Genomic DNA, 16,981 nt, shown 5'->3' with positions numbered 1-16,981 from the left:
TATTTGATTTTTTCCTTGTTTTTGATTATTGCACCCAACAATCTTAAGACATTATAATTTGTAATAATCGAAAATGGTTGGTTGGTTTGTGAATCATGGATGTTAATTGTGGAGTGAAAAACAAAAATAATTTTTTGGTCAGCTGTAGAATTTCGAGATTATCTCTTAACCTAGAAGGAATTTCGATGAACCCTTTTGACACAACGTAGTAGACATCCTGATAGTTACCCACGTAAAATTTCAGAATTTTTGGAGTTGTAAAAGTATTTGTTTGATATTTTACAAAACAGACAAATGTTCCTGAAAAATTCTGACGGGCAAACTTTTGTTGTTAACTAAAGTATTTTTTATGGGGTAATCATGAGTTTTTTGATATGGTGGTTCAAACGAAGTTTGTAAATCTAGATATTATCTTCAAAACTCATATTTTATCTTCCGTTTCGGAACTAAGGTTTGTGAGATGTGGTGTATCAGGTGATTGGGAAATTACCGTCTCCGTGGTCAGAGTATAAACGAAGATTGTGACATGAAATTGAAAAGGAACATGGCTACCAGGCGCATGTGGATGAACACAAGTCTTCCAAAGCTGACAAAGGCGGGAATATCAAACACAACTCTAACCGTAGTCTTCATAAGAAAGGTATGTTTCGTAAAACTGAATCTGGTGTTACTTTAATTAAGGGTGATTGTTATGTTTGTAAAATTCCGGGCCATACGGTAGTAAAGTGTAGACAACATAAAACCTTAATAAGTAGAAATTTAATGCTAATTTAGTTGAAACAAATTAGAACGAGTTTATTGACATGATGTCGGAAGTTATTTTAACAACCAATGTGAGAGACCAGAAGGTGGACTCTGGAGCCACCAAGAATGTTTGTTGAAACAGAGACCTGTTCACCTCCTATCAGAGGATAGGGGATGTCGAGAAACTCTTTTTGAGTAACTCATCTGCAATAGAGGTTGCATAAAAGGAAAAGGTCGAGCAGAAGCTCATATCTGTAATACTCTCACATTGAATGAAGTTTTCATGTTCCAAGCATATGCAAGAATCTTGTATCTTGTTCTATTGTAGATGGAAAAAGATTTAAGATCTTAATTGAATCTGGAAAACTTGTTGTAACAAGGAAGTTACTTTTTAAGCAAGAGTTATAGGACTTTGGGTCTATATAAGCTTAACGGAAAAATCTGATGATGTGAACATAGTTGATTCTTGTGCTTTCTTTATGTGATTGATTGTTTTATGTGGTAAGCTTGTAACCGTAAACTTATAAGTCAATGCTTAACTGGATAGCATAGGCTGCGTACCCAAATATGCTTTAAAACCTTTTAGCACAAATGTTCAGAGTAATTCTAAGCCTTTAGAATCAATTCAGTTAGGCCTAGATGACATGAGTTCAACCCAAAATCACTGTGGTAAAAGATGATTTATAACTTCCGTAGATGATTGTACGAGGTACTGTCTTGTATCCTTGATTAGGGATAAGGATGATTCCTTAGAAGCCTTAAGATGTATAAACTTGAAGTTCAAAACCAATTAGAAGCCTTGAAAATAACAATTGTATCCTTAAGAAGATGATAATTGTCATGTTGATTAGTTCAGGATTACCTGCGTCCTTGTGGGGGGGGAGTCATGTTAACTAGTATATCTTGAATAGAGTACCCTTAAGGATCAGATAAAACTCCATATGATTTATGGATAGGTGGATGACCTTTTTATGAATGCGTCGAAGTGTGGGGGTGTTTGACTAAGTTTGCCATTCGTCTTCCTAAAAGAAGTAGATAGAAACCAAAAATGTTGATTGTGTCTTCATATAAGGTATGATGAGTATACTTCTACATATAGATTTTTGGTTGTGTGTTCTTATTTTCCAGACTTTGGTGTGATTTTTTCTGACTTTGTTGTGAATACTATTACATAATCTAGGGATGCTGAGTTCTTTGAACATGTTTATTCTTAAACATGTACCTCATTAGAGATGTGTTGTTGATCCCCTAGATTTATTTTCAAATAGTCAGAACTTATCTTAAAGGAAGATAAAGTTAAGGTTGAGCCTAAGAGAAGTAAAACAATTAGACTTGAGACTTCTTATGAAGCCTACTTCATAACATGCCTAGCTTAGTCTAAGCCCTGGACTGGTAAAGAAGCCTTGATATCTACTGAAACCCCATTCTGGTAAGAAGCTTCATTTAGTGAAATGGACTCAGTCCGTCGGAACCTGACTTAGGAGGTTTATAGTTTACCTCCAGAGAATAAGACCATGAGATGTAAATGAGTCTTTAAGAGGAAACGTTAGGTATATGTAACTGTAGAAAAATATTAGGCTAAGTTGGTAGCTAAAGGCTATAAACTAAAAGAAGGTGTATATTTCCTTGATTCTTATTAACATGTGACGAGATTTACTTCCGTTGAGATGCTAATTGTTATTGTTGTCATAAACAAATTAGAGATACATCAGATGGATATTAAGACAGCTTTTCTAAAATCGTGAATTAGAAAAAGAAATTTACATAGACCAACCTGAGGACTTTGTAGCGAAAGGTTATGATGACAAAGTTTGTAAGTTGAACAAAATTTTGTATGGTTTATAAAATAAGCACGTAAACAGTGACATGGAAAATTTGATCATATGATAATGTGTAGTGGATTTAAGTTAATGAATCTGACAAGTATATTTACAAGTAACTTGTAAAGGATACTTGTGTGATTGTATGCTTGTATGTTGATGATATGCTTATACTTTATACAAACATAGATATGATTAATTCCACTAAAAACATGCGCTGAATGAGAACGTTGACTTGAAAGACTTAGGCCCTGTTGATGTAATCTTAGGGATGAGGATTAGAAGATAATCTAACATATGTAGTCTTTGTCATTCTCATTATTTTGAACTTGTGCTTAAGAGATACAATCAGTGTGATTGTAAGCCTGATTGTACTCCGTACGATTATTCTTGTAGACTCAAGAAAAAAGGGTAATGGAGTATCTTAACTTGAATACTCAAGAGTCATAGGATGTCTGATGAATTTAATGAACTTTAAGAGTCCAGACATTGCCTATATTGTGAGTAAGTTAAGTAGATATAATTGTAGTCCAGAGCAATAGCATTCAGATGCACTGAGTAGAGTATTATGGTACCTAAAATACTCTATTACCGTTTATTTGATTTATCAAAGGTATCTTGCTGTCCTTGAGGGACTTTGTGATGTAAACTGGATAGTTGACTCAGAGGAGTCTAAGTCTACGAGTGGATATGTTTCACTCTAGCATCAGGGTTTGTTTTTGGAAGATTTACAAACAAACATATATTGCTCAATTCATTATGTTATCTGAGAGTATTGATTTAGATAAAGCACGAGAGGGGGGGGGGGAGTGCCTAAGATGCTTTTTAGAAGAGATTCCTCTCTGACATAGGCCTGTGCCAACTATATCTATACATTGTGTTAGCCAAGATATAATAGCTAAAGCTGAAAATAACTAATCTCAATCGGCGTTATTTCCATTGATTGGATAAAGTCCAAGGAGAATATCGCGCAATCTTTGACGAAAGGTTTATCCCAAGAGATAGTTAGAAATGCATCGAGGGGGAAGGGGCTTAAGCTCATAAATTAAACTTGCCATGAAGGATACTCAACCTTGCTGACTGGAGATACCAAGATCAAGGTTCCGAAAGAGACAACTAATTTGTGGGTAAAGATAAACACTATCAGAGAATTTTATTCTCTGTCCCTTCCCTATGGTGTAGACGTGATAGTGTGACTGCATGTGAAGGATGACTTTTAAAAAGTCTTAATGAGTTCTATAGTTTCAATTTAAGATTGAAGTGGGGTGTAGCAGTAACACTCTTTATGGAAACTCACCTATCTGAATGAGGAAATGGGCCGCTTCCTATGAGAATATGAGATTTGATTCTCTATAGCATTCTGAGAAACAGGATATGTCCATGGCCAAATTGGACAAAACGGCACGAGCTTGGCAGTAATCTTGGAGATATCACCCGTGGTTGTTATCACGAATTACATCAAATGCTAGCAGTTCAAGACATAGCTCACTGTCTCTAGCAAGTAATTCCGGTAATATCTCACTAAGCAAAGGTTCAAGACCTCATGGACACCTCTGCCTAAAATGGTATTTCTTGCGCTTTTATGTGATTTTCGTTTTGATGGTTTTGGTATTACTGTGGGTTCACTAGTTATAATTATAATTTTTTAAAGTTTTAATAAAAAATTATAATTTATTGTTTTATTTTGTGAATGAAACTTTTTAGTCCCACATCGTGGAGTTTCCAATTTTTAGTAGTTTTAAGAAACTATATAAACCTTTTAGTCCCACATCGGGAAGTTTTTCTTCTTAAATTGTTTTATTCCATTATATAAAGAAATTCACTACTTTTGTAAAATCTATGGGAAAGGGGTTGCTCTACATTTTAGAGGGACCCCTAAGGGAAAATATTTTATAGCGTTTTTTAAGAGTTCGCGATTTTCCTTACCGTTTTTTCGGAGTTTCCAAGCTCAAGTTGAGCATCTACTACATATGCTAGTAGTAAGTGTAGTAGGGTGTTTTATCCTGGAGATATCCGTCCTGTGAGGGCTATAACATCACTCTTGAGTGTAGCCGGGCGCTAATGTCTTAAGGGCAACGTACTGAACACGTGACTCACTCTGTTTTTTCCAAAGTTTTGCCTTGTTGCTGTTGCGGAGATTTGGGGAGCTCGGCCGTTTCGTCAAATCGATCACTTCCATTATAAAGGAGCTAAGTATTAATAACTTTTGCTTATTTGATTTTTTCCTTGTTTTTGATTATTGCACCCAACAATACCATGAAGATTGAAATACTATCAAAAGAGTCCATTAAACCCTCATTTCCGACTCCCAGTAACGTCAAAACTCACAATTTATCCAATTTAGATCAGCTTATCCCTGCATTCTATATGGATCACATCCTTTACTATCCAAGTTTGGATAGTAATGCTAGCAGCCTTGGCGATGATGAGGAAGATAAGAAAATGATCTTCTCAGCATCATCTCGTCATCGCTGTGATGTTCTCAAGAAATCCTTAGCCGAGACATTAACCAGATACTACCCATTGGCTGGAAGGATAAAAGATGAGAAATCTGTTGAGTGTAATGACGAGGGTGTGGACTATATCGAGGCCAGAGTGGTCGGTATAGCAGTCTCTCAAATTATACAACTCGCCAATTCCGATATTGAGGTTATGGAACCATTCCTACCTTATGAGCCTTATGGAGGGACTGGGTCAGCATTTAGGCAAGGGGAATACACTCGAACTCCAAAGCTCTCTTAAAAATCCAAGTCAATGTCTTCGATTGTGGTGGAATGGTTATCTGTCTCTCCGGCTCACACAAGATAGTTGATGCGACTTCTATCCTCAATTTTGTGAATGATTGGTCAGCTATAGCTCGTGGTGGCTTTGGCACTCATGACGATGAACTAAAGGTTGCAGTGGTTGACAAGCCTTGTTACATATTTTCATCAATGTTCCCACCAACAAGTCTCGACAACCAAAAAGAAAAAGATGCTGCAGAAGTCCAACTTGTACCAGATCGAATTAAAATAGTGACTAAAAGATTTGTTTTTAAGGATTCTAGTATAGCTAACCTTAAGAAAAAGTGCATCCACTTAAACACCAATAATGAATCAGATCATCAGGTTGATAAGCAAGAGCATAACAAGCAGCAGCTTCCGTCACGTATTGAAGCGTTAACATCCCTTATATGGATGTGTTTCATGGATGTGGATCATCGATTCAAAGTAAAACAAATAGACGATGCTGTCAGCCCTGTCAGTACTGTAAATGCGGTTTCTCTTCCAAAGCAGGTGCAGTACATAGCAGGATTTGCAATAAATTTGAGGAGTAGGACGATTCCACCGTTGCCGACCAATAGTTTCGGGAATATGACTGACACTGCAATTGCAGAAATACCCCTTAACCTAACTGGTAGTAATCATTTTAACAACGGGAAAGGTATTCGTGATCAAAGCCAAAACTATCCAGAGTTGGTGTCCAAGATTAGGGGTTCCATAAAGTTGGTCGACAATGAGCACGTGAAAGCCATGAAAAGCAACTTTGCAATCTCATGCAATCATATAAAGATGCATCAGATGTTGCAGGAAGGAGGTACACTTAATGATGATCATAAGACGATTTTAATGTTCAGCAGTTGGTGTAGGTTCCCCATATATGAAGCAGACTTTGGTTGGGGAAAACCCAGTTGGGCTAGCATTTCTAAACTACTTTATAAAAATTGTGTTATGTTTACCGATGCAAGTTCAGGGGATGGAATAGAAGCATGGGTAAGGTTGAAAGAGGAAGACATGGTTGAATTTGAACGTCACGAGGAACTTGTTGCATTTGCTTCTTAAGATTTCATTTCTTGCGTTTCGACCTTTCTGATCCTGATCCCTTTATGTATGGTTATGTTTGTGTTTGCTTAAGTCTGTTTGTTGGTAAGTTGCTCTTATTTAAATAAGTTTTCTACTATTGTTGTATGTTTTTTTTAGTTGGATTCTTGCTTGGGAGGGAGTGTTTGTAATGTGTTTGGTTTTTTGCCGGTGGTTTTGAGCTTCCAAGTATGAGGAAGCAAGAAATTACATCAGTAATAACAATAAAGTAACACTAAATTGTGGCACGACCAAACATGTCAATTAAAATATGCATGCAACCATGCAAGATTTAGGATGGAAGAGTTTCCTCTTCCAAGTTTCATGCCACCTCATTTCTTGTAATATACTATGGAAGTACAAATATAACGGTGGAACTTTCCGAAGCATTAATAGAAACAACATTGAGCCTCATTTGGAATAAATTTCCTCGAGTTTTGTGTTCAATCTCAATTGGGTAGACATGTTCTCTCAAATCATTTGATTTACGAAAGTTCGGATTTACTGATATAAACCATGGTCTCCGTCTTCTTTCTGTCTTCTCTATTTTTCAATCCAAATAAGGTACCATGATTTTATATTCATATACAGATTAATTCCGATGGCTTTAACATGTTTTACGTTTTAAATCTTATCATCTTGGATTTTCCTTATCTTTACATATGTCTTGGATCTTTTAATTCTTTCGATAATTTATACGAACCGTTGAAAAAAAACATTTCAAACCGCTTCCTCGCACAAAGATGGGATCCGTTCCTTGAGGATTAGTAGGGTGCTATTTTTGGGCCTCGCCATTCAAATGGATGTGAAAGAGCCGGCTTTATATATTCTATTTTGATATTTGTTAAAAAAGAATTATAATGTTTTAATGGGATATTTTGATACTAATTGGAATTAAAAATTAGGAGTTCTAAGGATCAAACATCAATTCTTATGTTGGACATCAATTTTTCAGCAAACCTTAAAGGAAGATTTGCATACGATTAAATCATAAACTTAAGTTTATAATTTAATTAAAAAAAAATTATTTTTAAAATTCCTTAATTAAATAATGAGACAGGTGGCTTCCTCTTGGAAGTTCCGACATGGGCACTAGAAATTCCGGTGACAGAGGATTTGGAGCCAGTATCGCAAAAGCGAGAATATGCTAAAGGTAATTTTTGGTACTACCACGTTCACTAAAAGTCTGAAAAGAGTAAGTAAAATTCAGGAAGTCATTTTTTTCCCCCTTAACACAGATAATTAAATTAAAATGTATACAAACACAACTAAAACGTATAGCCAAAGCATAAAACAGCCTAAAACTAAAGCTAACTAGCAGGACAGGGTATCACAAGACCAACAGATCCTATGGTTTCAAAAATCATTACTTAAACATTACATGTTTTGTTGAAAATGAAAAATATCTCAGCTCTTTTATTGTGCTAACCTATAACTATCTAAGCTTCCTAATTAACACTAGTCTATGTTGTCTCCAACAGTCTTAGAGAGGCCATGGCACCATCTAGTTTTCATAATGGTTCTCCCCAGCCAATGGTGGTCATGGCACCATCCAGTCTTCGTATTAGTTCGTCCCATATAATTTTTATAGAACGGACCTTTGCACCCTAAAACTATTTACTTTATTTTTCTGCCATCATATGCAAGCAGATGAAGGAGACTACGTACCTTCCAACTGATTTTTTTCTCCGTCATCTAACTCCTTTGAAAGGTCATTAGGCTTCACGTTGAACGGTGACCCTCACCCTCTCACATAATTGTTCGGTTTCACTTTTCCTCAAGAAGAGAAAAAAGAGGAATTCTCACACAAATTTCTCCCGCAAAGCATAAAATAAAAAAAAAACACATACCAAACCCTGAGAACCAATTTTCTGTTTCGCTCACAAAAAAAAAAAAAAAAAAAAACCTCTAACATTCATCACCACCTGCGGCTCTCTTCCCCGTCACCTTCATTCTCTGTGAGAGGTTTAACAGATGATCCGTGATTATTCGGCGGTAAACAATTCGTCATCCTAACAATGATGAACCATTTGTGCGCTTTTAGATATGTGTTTGTGCAGGCATGACAAAAATCAAGAAGTGCAGTCAAATTAATCAGAATTCTTCACAGAGAGGTTTTTTTTTGGGTTAGGTCAGAGAAGAAGAAAGCAATTTAGGGTTTATTAAGAGAGAGTGAGAAACAAGATGTCTGAAGGGTTACTTCCTTTTTGAATTCTTAGATATGGGTTTGTTTGATTTTTAGCATAGTCATGGTTATGATTTTTTATTTCATAAGTTTCATAAGAATTGTATTATAACAGGCGTCAAAAGGATGCCAGAAACGCTAGGTCCAATTATGTTCAGTTTTGGATCTCTCTGATTTTTGAAGTTCAACGTTGTTTTCTGTTTCGTAGGATTGGTTGATGGAAATTGAGAAACCCTAAGATTATCTTGAAATCAGGATTTGATCTCCCTTATTGGGTTACTGGTTCAGGTAAAAATCTCTTTATTGTCAACTATTCTTCTTTTCATGGTCAACTAAGGGTTTTTAAGAATCTAATCTCTTTGTTATTGGTTCTTGGCAATTTTGATTTGTTTTTTTTATTATTTTTTTATCTCTTCCTATTCTGCTGTCTAATAAAACCACAGTATATGCAAAAAATATTGTTAAAAATATGAACCTGCATGCTGTAGGAGTATGTTTTCTATGTACAAGGGATGGTAAAATATATTGATTTTTTTACCCTGTGATTTGTTTTCATACATATATTTATTTTATCAAAGAGTGGATAGGGTTTAAGGGGCCTCATGGAACGGTACTACAAGCTTTTTGCAGAAATTTCCAATGTCCACAAGCATTCTGTATTGTAGTAAGCCTTAGTTTAACAGACCTGCACATCTTCTTACATAATTGTTCTTTTTGTTCTTAGGTCTGCTTCTGTAATTTTAGGTGACAAATCTTGTTATGAGATGACATTTAGCAATAATCATAGACTGCACCACAAAAGTTCGACAAGCCAAGATTCAGTTGGAATCCAATGTGAGCTAATTGGTCTTTTAATATTGTTAGCATAACTTATATGATAAATTTTCAAAACAACTTAATCGAGTTTATATCTAATAAATTCATTCTTAGCCACATGATGAATTAGAACACCGTTTTCAAAACGGTTTCAACTGTGTTATTCTTATTGGATCTCGGATTCTTAATATTCTGATTACGGTTTGCTATGGTACTTTGAAGTCGAATTATCATATGTTAGATATTTTTGTCTTAATTTAAAAATTGCAGAGCAGAGGGATTTACCCACATTCCAAAAAATTGCATTTTTACCTTCAATCAAAAGGCCAAGATGCCCGATCACCCTTCCCGGCTGTCTGATTAAAAACAATAAAAAAGTAAGCCAATCACTCCACCAAACACTTAAGAATTACTTTTCGTCGACGTAAGTTTTTTTTTCTGTCTCGACGTAAGTTTTTTTTTAAAGCTGTAATCCAAATATTTTTGCAAGGATGGCCGTGAACCTGAGTAAATGAGTTGAAGGAAACAGGTTCTCACATTGATGTTATTCCTTACTATGGAAAGTATGATGGAGTTGTTGGGGTGTTGTGCGAGCAAATGAGGCGATTAATGTTTTGAGAAGGTACATGACCTCACTTTATTAAATAATTGTCTATAACGTAGAAATGAGCTTCACCTATCTCAAATTCTACAGACTTTATTGTTATGAAATTTCCAAAGAAACAAATGTGAGAGCAACTTCTTATCCATATTGTTTTTCTCGCGGAATCCTTCACAGGTCTGGCTTCAAAGCATTAAAGTAAAAGGTCACTGGAGGAGCCCACACGTTTTGGGATAAGCTGTTCGTGAAGGTTAGAACTAAGATTTTACGGGCCATATTTATATCAGTGTCAATCATACATTTGGTTACTGAAATGTTTTCTACAGCCATTCAAGTACTGCATCTTTGCTTATACTTATTTAAACCAAATGCTCATTTTTAAGCCATCTGATACATGGTCAAAAATGGGCAGCCGCCTATTGGCAGGGAGTGATGCACTTGCTGATGTGAAGCTACTTATGAACGAATTGTGTTTCGCCTATTTTTAATAAGAATTTTGTCAAGATTTGTGCCCATTTACTAAGAAAAGGTGTCATGACTCATGAATATGGAAAAAGAAGAACCTCTTGGGTGGGTTAATTTAGATGAGAGAAAGAAATGGTCTAACTGCATTTACATGCGGATGGTATCCTGTGGTTGGAGGGTGATCTAAATCTGGCTTTGTCATTACAAAGCTAAACTAAGAACCTTTATTTACTGGGTTAACCTTTTTCTAATTGTAGGACCTGAAAGTTTAATGTCATTGTCTGCCAGATGAGTGTTTATGACTGTTATGTTTATGAAAAAAGCAATATGAAAAGCCTCGCCGCAAGAACTTGCCTTCTAGTGCGTGTCATATTATTAGAGTTATAGATATGGTGGGTTTGCTTTAGTAATTTAAATGATATGCTGATGTCTATGCTATTGATGTGTTTCATATTCACTTACAGGTACCGTGAGCACTCCATATCACACTCAGGCATCACATACATGCCCAAGAAAAGGTTAGTGGCGTGAGACAAGTTGGTAATCTTTTTTTGAATTTTGATAGTTATGGTTGACTTTGTTAAATATAACAATTCTGCTTTTCCGCTTGCAGTGGCTCTCCGCAATACCCTTTATCAGCGGGAGATTTAGTGATGTCTCTATACATATCCCTATTCTTGATAATATCCATACATATTCGGTTGGGGAAGAGCTTTCCAAAGGATTGTAGCTTGCAGTGGCTCTCCAAAATACCCTATATCAATTCCCAGACGGCATCTCTATGAGACACTTTCAACATTTCCAAACGTGGTGGGAGGTTGAGAGTGAATCCTAAACCCTCAGGTTATCAAATGCAACGATGCTGGTGTGAGAAATATGGAAGCCAGAGAAAAATGTAGCCTCAAACAGGTGGTTAATGTTTGTAACTAGAGAGAGTTGCTTATTTTTTTGGGATGAAATGCCTGACAATCCACATTTATGGTCTACTGTTTATGTTCAGGTACCTAATATCTTACTGCTTGGTTATTGTAGTCATCCTTGATCTTTGGATCGGTCCACTCATCGGTGGACTCTAGGCCAACGGCCATTTGTTAATTCTCTCGATCTCGAGTCTTGAAATAAGTTAGTTTTTGTGAGCAGTTTACAGAATTTGAAGAAAGCGTCTTTGCAGTGGCTTAAGCTCTGCCCATTTGCTGTAATAGTACGAATCAAATCCTACAACTATCTAATTTAGGATAGTTAGAAAAACCTTTCCATCTAAATCCCCGAGTCATGTTAATACGAATTCCCACTTTCATAGTACTGATAACAGAATATGGATCAAGACATCTCAAGTAGGTTCACAAGACTTCATGAATTATCAAAACCATGATTTTGTTGAGTAAAGTCACTGATGGTAGTTTTTGTTTTTCACAGGACAGTAACGGATATGCGAAGGATTTCTACTTTAAGAATCTCAATTTTAATATTGCTTCCAACCCATAATAATTGATCAATATTACTGCGCAGTAGCAGGTACCTTCCCGCCTCAAGTAGTGAAATGTTTCTTCATGCCCATTGAAAGTTGTCAAGTTTACATATTAGATGCAATAACCACAGCAGAATGCAATCAAATAGAATGTGACTCTTATCATTCTTATCTGACTCTCTTTTCTTCATAAAACCGCTGTTCAAATTAAGAACGTGACATACGAGCGTCTCACTGGAACATTAGCTACACAAGCATCAGTGGTTCTAAACTGCAGTCAAGCTATTCCTTGCACTGACCTAATGTTTAATACCATATAATTATCGCTGGAAAAACGGGGAGAAACTGTTAAGTCGGTTTGTATTAATGATTCCATGTTTGCTTAATTGGGAGATGGCTAATGGTGCAGATTGCATACAAAGGGTCTTTGCTAAGTCAAGTTATAGAAACAATTTCTCCCCCCTCACTCTGGGCGAGGCGAAGCCGAGCCACACCAAATCCAAAATGCATCGCGACAGGATGTGGCAAACCTGTTTGGAACCTAATCGAAAATGCATCGGTACATGACGGGGCGAGGCGAAGACGAGCACCCCAAATCAAAAATGCAACGGCGCGAGGCAAAGCCCCGCGACACCTAATAAAAAATGAAAAATATGGAGAGAAAAAGAGATGCACGGGCACAAAATCTAGTTGTACTTAAAAAGTCCTCCTGATTAAATCATCCAATAATCGTTTTCAGTTGTAGATGAGCTGAAATAAATCATGTTCTTCCTGTGGTAGATAAATCGTCTAGCGGTTAATGTCGGTGTGGGACTTGCCCATAAGTACACACTCTATGCGATAAGAAAATGTGGGTTTAATGATATCGGTGTCCGTCTTTTTTCCTCGTTTCTTCATCTCAGTCCAATCTTCTGCTTTTAGTCCCTTTTACACTATGAAAACTAATCATTCTTTTTTCCCCCCGTAGCAGTTGGGTTCGTTCAAAAGTGATGTGACCATATTGTATGGGTGTCCGACTACATTTCCTTGTTAAGAGGTTCAACAAATTAATTTGGATTCGACATCTTTATTCATAGATATGGATAGAAACCCCGAACCTAAATCCGGTTGTGGCTCTAAATTTGCCCAAGAAAAGCTGCAATTGTCTTCATTCATAAATGAAGGAAGGTATTAGAAAACGACATGATTCGGGAGCAACTTAGTGTATTGCATGCATGGTCGTCTAAACTAGGGGTCTTTTCAACGGACAATGAAAAGTTTGATAGTAGTATTGCTAGCTTCTCATCAGAGTTTAATTAATTGTACACAGTGCGTAGTAGGTTTAAAATTGGTTGGTCCCAAAATTTAATTATTTTGATGTTGTTTACTTTAACCCTCGTTAAGGTGTTGTTTACTCTTTTATGTCAACACGTTAACATAATAAAGTTTGCCTAAGTTGAACCTAGTTAGGTTTAGTGAACGAATGAAGAGAAGAGAACTGCGAGTATAACACTAATATCTCCCTCTTTTAATCCTCTTTTCTAATCTTTCTCTCACTGCTTATCTTTTTTCTCGATCGGCTTCTCTCACTGCTTATCGATCTATAAGTAACGCTAACAACTAACATTTGATCAGCTGGTGAACTTAACTATTCAAATAACAACATTTCATTGTTTCTGTAATGGAGGAGACTAGCAACTCGAATGGGCTTATCGTAAATTTTAATGTCATGATTGAAGGAGAACCAACTTCGGTATTTCCAGCAGAGAAGACACCTGAGGGTGAATATTTCTCGTCTAACCTCGACGGTGGTCCGTTTATGATTCATACTATATATTGTTTTAACAACACTTTTAATAGTGAACTTGATGCTGCTAAAGCTATCAAAGAGGGGTTAGCAAAAGTTCTTGTTTACTACTATCCTCTTGCCGGACGTGTAGGAATGAATGAGAAAAACAGGTTTATTATCAACTGCACAGGTGAAGGTGCTCTCTTTGTGGAGGCTAAGGCTGATTGTACATTGGAAGACATCAATGACTTGATGAAACCTGATTCTGTTGGTCTCGAGAAACTTGTTTATGATATTAATGGTGTACAAAACCCTCCTCTACTTGTAGCTCAGGTTAGTACTGCATATTAGGTACATGAATTTTATATCTCACTATTATATGTAGAACTTCTTATTCTTTACTTTGTATGACTTATATATTATTGAAGGTGACCAAATTCAAATGCGGAGGATTTTGTTTGGGATTTAGCGTGGATCACATACTTGTTGATGGAATTTGCGCAATGGAGTTTGTGAATTCATGGGGTGAAGTTACAAGAGGGTTTCCGATCTCAAACCCACCATTCCTAGATCGAACCTTACTGAAAGCACGAGTCCCACCTAATGTAAAATTCGCCCATGCATTTGAACAGATAATCGACAGGTCAGACACCATGGCTCTCTTGGAAGAAGAAATGCATGTCAAAAAATCCTTCATTTTTCGCATGGAGAAGCTAGAACAACTGAAGAAAATAGCCATGGAAGATGAGGTTCTGAAAATATGTACTACTTTTGAAACACTCACTGCTTTCATGTGGAGAGCTCAAACTAGATCACTAAGACTTCATCCTGATCAACAAGTAAGGGTACTCTTTACGGTTGATGGACGGTCTAAATTAGACCCACCACTACCAAAAGGATTCTTTGGTAATGCAGCCATGTTAATGAGTTGCCAGTCCAGCGCGAGGGAGATACTAGACAGCCCATTGTCATCAACGATACAAAAAATTCAAGAAAAAATTAAGATGGTTACAGATGATTATATCAGATCAAGCATAGATTATTTTGAAGAACAACATGAAAGGAAACCGTTAACATATACCATTATCTTAAATGCTTGGTCTAGGCTAGCATTCCACAGTGCAGATTTTGGTTGGGGAGGACCTATTTACTCAGGCCCCTTGCATGTGGCAAAAAACATGGTTTTGTTCTTACCTCATGGAAAAGAACGGAGAGATATAAGTTTGTTTCTTGGTTTGCCTGCTTCTGCAATGAAGATCTTCGAAGAACTTATTGATATCTAGAGGTAAGAAAAGGATTAGAGTTCTACTTTCGTGTGTTTAGACGTGTGGTTTTGAGCATCTTTAAGCTTAACAGTATGGAATTCTGCATATCCTTTGTTGCTTAAGTTTTACTTTTTGAGTGTCTTTTATTATTTGTTGTATTTTTATTTCGTCAACTGTAATTCAGTATTAAATATAAATATGGAGCATCGATGTAATTTGGAATGTAGTTATATTTATGCACAACGTCCCATGCTATAATGGGTTTTAGTTATGATTTTTTGTATAATAACCAGTGTTTGATATATGTAGCTGTGTGAAACCAATGGGTGACACACCAATTATATACCCCCGCACCAGACTCAGTTTTAGACTGAGCCAGGTGATCATTGATTGTTGCTGAGCGCATTCTAAAAGTACGTCCCATGGGCATCTTCTTTAAAATCATTATGAGCTATATATGTGACTGAGATTTGTGAAGTTTACATATGATAATGGTATAGGTTTCCAAACCTGGTTTTAGTTGTTTTCAGAACACCTTCCTACTTAATTAAAGGCTTTCAAGAGAATCATTAGGTAATGGTTAAGTTATAATGGTATGAAAGGAGAAAGACAAAGTTTAGGAAGTCATTATTTTAAATTCCTATGAGCGTTACTCAGCTCTTTTAGTGTAGTGACCTAACCCTTTGGGCCTCCTAATTAACACTAGTCTGCGTTGCCTCCAGCGATCTTTGAGAGGCCATAGCACCTCCCAGTCTTCATAGTTTTCCCTAGATTATGGTTGCCATGGCACTGTCCAACCTCCCCGGCTTACAGTGGCAATGGCATTGTCCAATCTTCATAATACCAATGACAATCTTTATGGAACTGACCCGGACTTAAATTCTTTTACTTAATTTTATTCATATCTAGATTTTTAGCCATTATAGGTAAGTAGATGATGGAGACCACCCACTCTACAACTGGGTTTTCTGATCTCCTTCATTATGCTTAACAAAAATTCTTAGCGAACCGTGGTCTTAGAAAACCGCACAGACACGACATAAATGGGACCCTATATCTCCCTGCAGCGCCGGCCACACCAATTCTGTGCCTTCACGGTTTTTCCGTGGTCTGAAACCACGGTTTGTTTGTTTTTTTTTTCTGAAAGAAGAAGGATATATAAAAAGAAAAAAATATGTACAAAGTATTTACAGAGAATGGAAGTCAGATGCCAACAACAAAGATCCAGCTTACTTTATGTTTAAAGTGTGTGGGCTTCCAACTCAACCAATTGGCAATGAATGGAATGGCTCCACACCTTATATATTAATCTAGGCTAAGGAGTTAGCTATTTGGGACTATCTTTTTATAGTTTCTCCAACATGTTCCCCCTCCACGTGTAGGGCAGAGCTTAAGCCATTACAACGTGGACCTCTATATGGGTGGACGGGCAGCCCTTTGAGTTTACTTCTCATTCCACTCTCATACGGACCTAGCTCTGATACCATGTTAGCAATGTGTGGGCTTCCAACTCAAAGCCAAATTCACGCTCATTAGGTCTTCCCAATTGAAAAGTCCTCATGAATATCTTTCATGAGCTTAATGAGTTCTGTTCCTTCAGCGGATCTAGACGTTACTTCTTGTACGACTTTTTTTCAATATCTTTCATCTAGCAGTTAATGTCGGTGGGAGAAGTACACACAATATTCAACAAGAAAATGTGGGACAAATCTTGACTTTTGTTTTTGATTTTTTCGCAGAGTCCAATTTTCTGCTTTTACGCAAGGTAAGCTCCAATTGGGTTCATTCGTATGTGATGTGACTAACTGTCTGTCTGTCTAATCAAATTTAGATTCGACATCTTATTCATACGTTCATAAAGTCTTCTTCGGCGTTGTTATGTTTATAGTAGGTGAAAGTTGTGGTGCATAGAAACCCACGATTTCTTTCCTTTTATGGTTCACTGCCTGTTCTGTCTTTTTCTTCATTTCGAGCCCTGTAAGGTTTTGAGGTTGCCCCTCCCCCCCACCC

General features: G+C 36.7%; 2 protein-coding genes and 1 long non-coding RNA gene across 14 annotated transcripts; all 3 read left to right on the top strand.

The window, feature by feature from the left end:
• Positions 1–5,338: 5,338 nt before the first annotated feature.
• On the top strand, positions 5,339–6,385 carry LOC113352192 (salutaridinol 7-O-acetyltransferase-like). Its single transcript, XM_026596041.1, has one exon. It carries the CDS (start codon positions 5,339–5,341, stop codon positions 6,383–6,385), a length of 1,047 nt encoding a protein of 348 aa, XP_026451826.1.
• Positions 6,386–8,270: 1,885 nt separating this feature from the next.
• Positions 8,271–13,145, top strand: LOC113349412. 12 transcript variants are annotated; one of them, XR_003360168.1, is made up of 10 exons: positions 8,271–8,398; positions 8,797–8,876; positions 9,313–9,422; positions 9,675–9,781; positions 9,895–10,026; positions 10,183–10,255; positions 10,935–10,988; positions 11,084–11,804; positions 11,887–11,985; positions 12,348–13,145. It is a non-coding gene; the product is annotated as an uncharacterized LOC113349412 (long non-coding RNA). The 12 variants fall into 12 exon arrangements; XR_003360169.1 differs by lacking the exon at positions 9,313–9,422 and having other exon boundaries at positions 9,680–9,781; positions 12,348–13,144; XR_003360159.1 differs by lacking the exon at positions 9,313–9,422 and having other exon boundaries at positions 12,348–13,142.
• A 151-nt stretch (positions 13,146–13,296) lies between these two features.
• On the top strand, positions 13,297–15,168 carry LOC113354107 (omega-hydroxypalmitate O-feruloyl transferase-like). The gene is made up of 2 exons (XM_026597542.1): positions 13,297–14,039; positions 14,135–15,168. The coding sequence occupies exons 1-2, from the start codon at positions 13,599–13,601 to the stop codon at positions 14,987–14,989; spliced, it is 1,296 nt and encodes a 431-aa protein (XP_026453327.1). The 5' UTR covers positions 13,297–13,598; the 3' UTR covers positions 14,990–15,168.
• The last annotated feature ends 1,813 nt before the right edge of the window (positions 15,169–16,981 follow it).

The sequence above is a fragment of the Papaver somniferum genome, chromosome 2, assembly GCF_003573695.1.
Source record: "Papaver somniferum cultivar HN1 chromosome 2, ASM357369v1, whole genome shotgun sequence".
NCBI classification, from domain to species: domain Eukaryota; kingdom Viridiplantae; phylum Streptophyta; class Magnoliopsida; order Ranunculales; family Papaveraceae; genus Papaver; species Papaver somniferum.
Note: the sequence above shows the minus strand (reverse complement) of the source record. Positions and strands in the feature narration are given on the sequence as shown.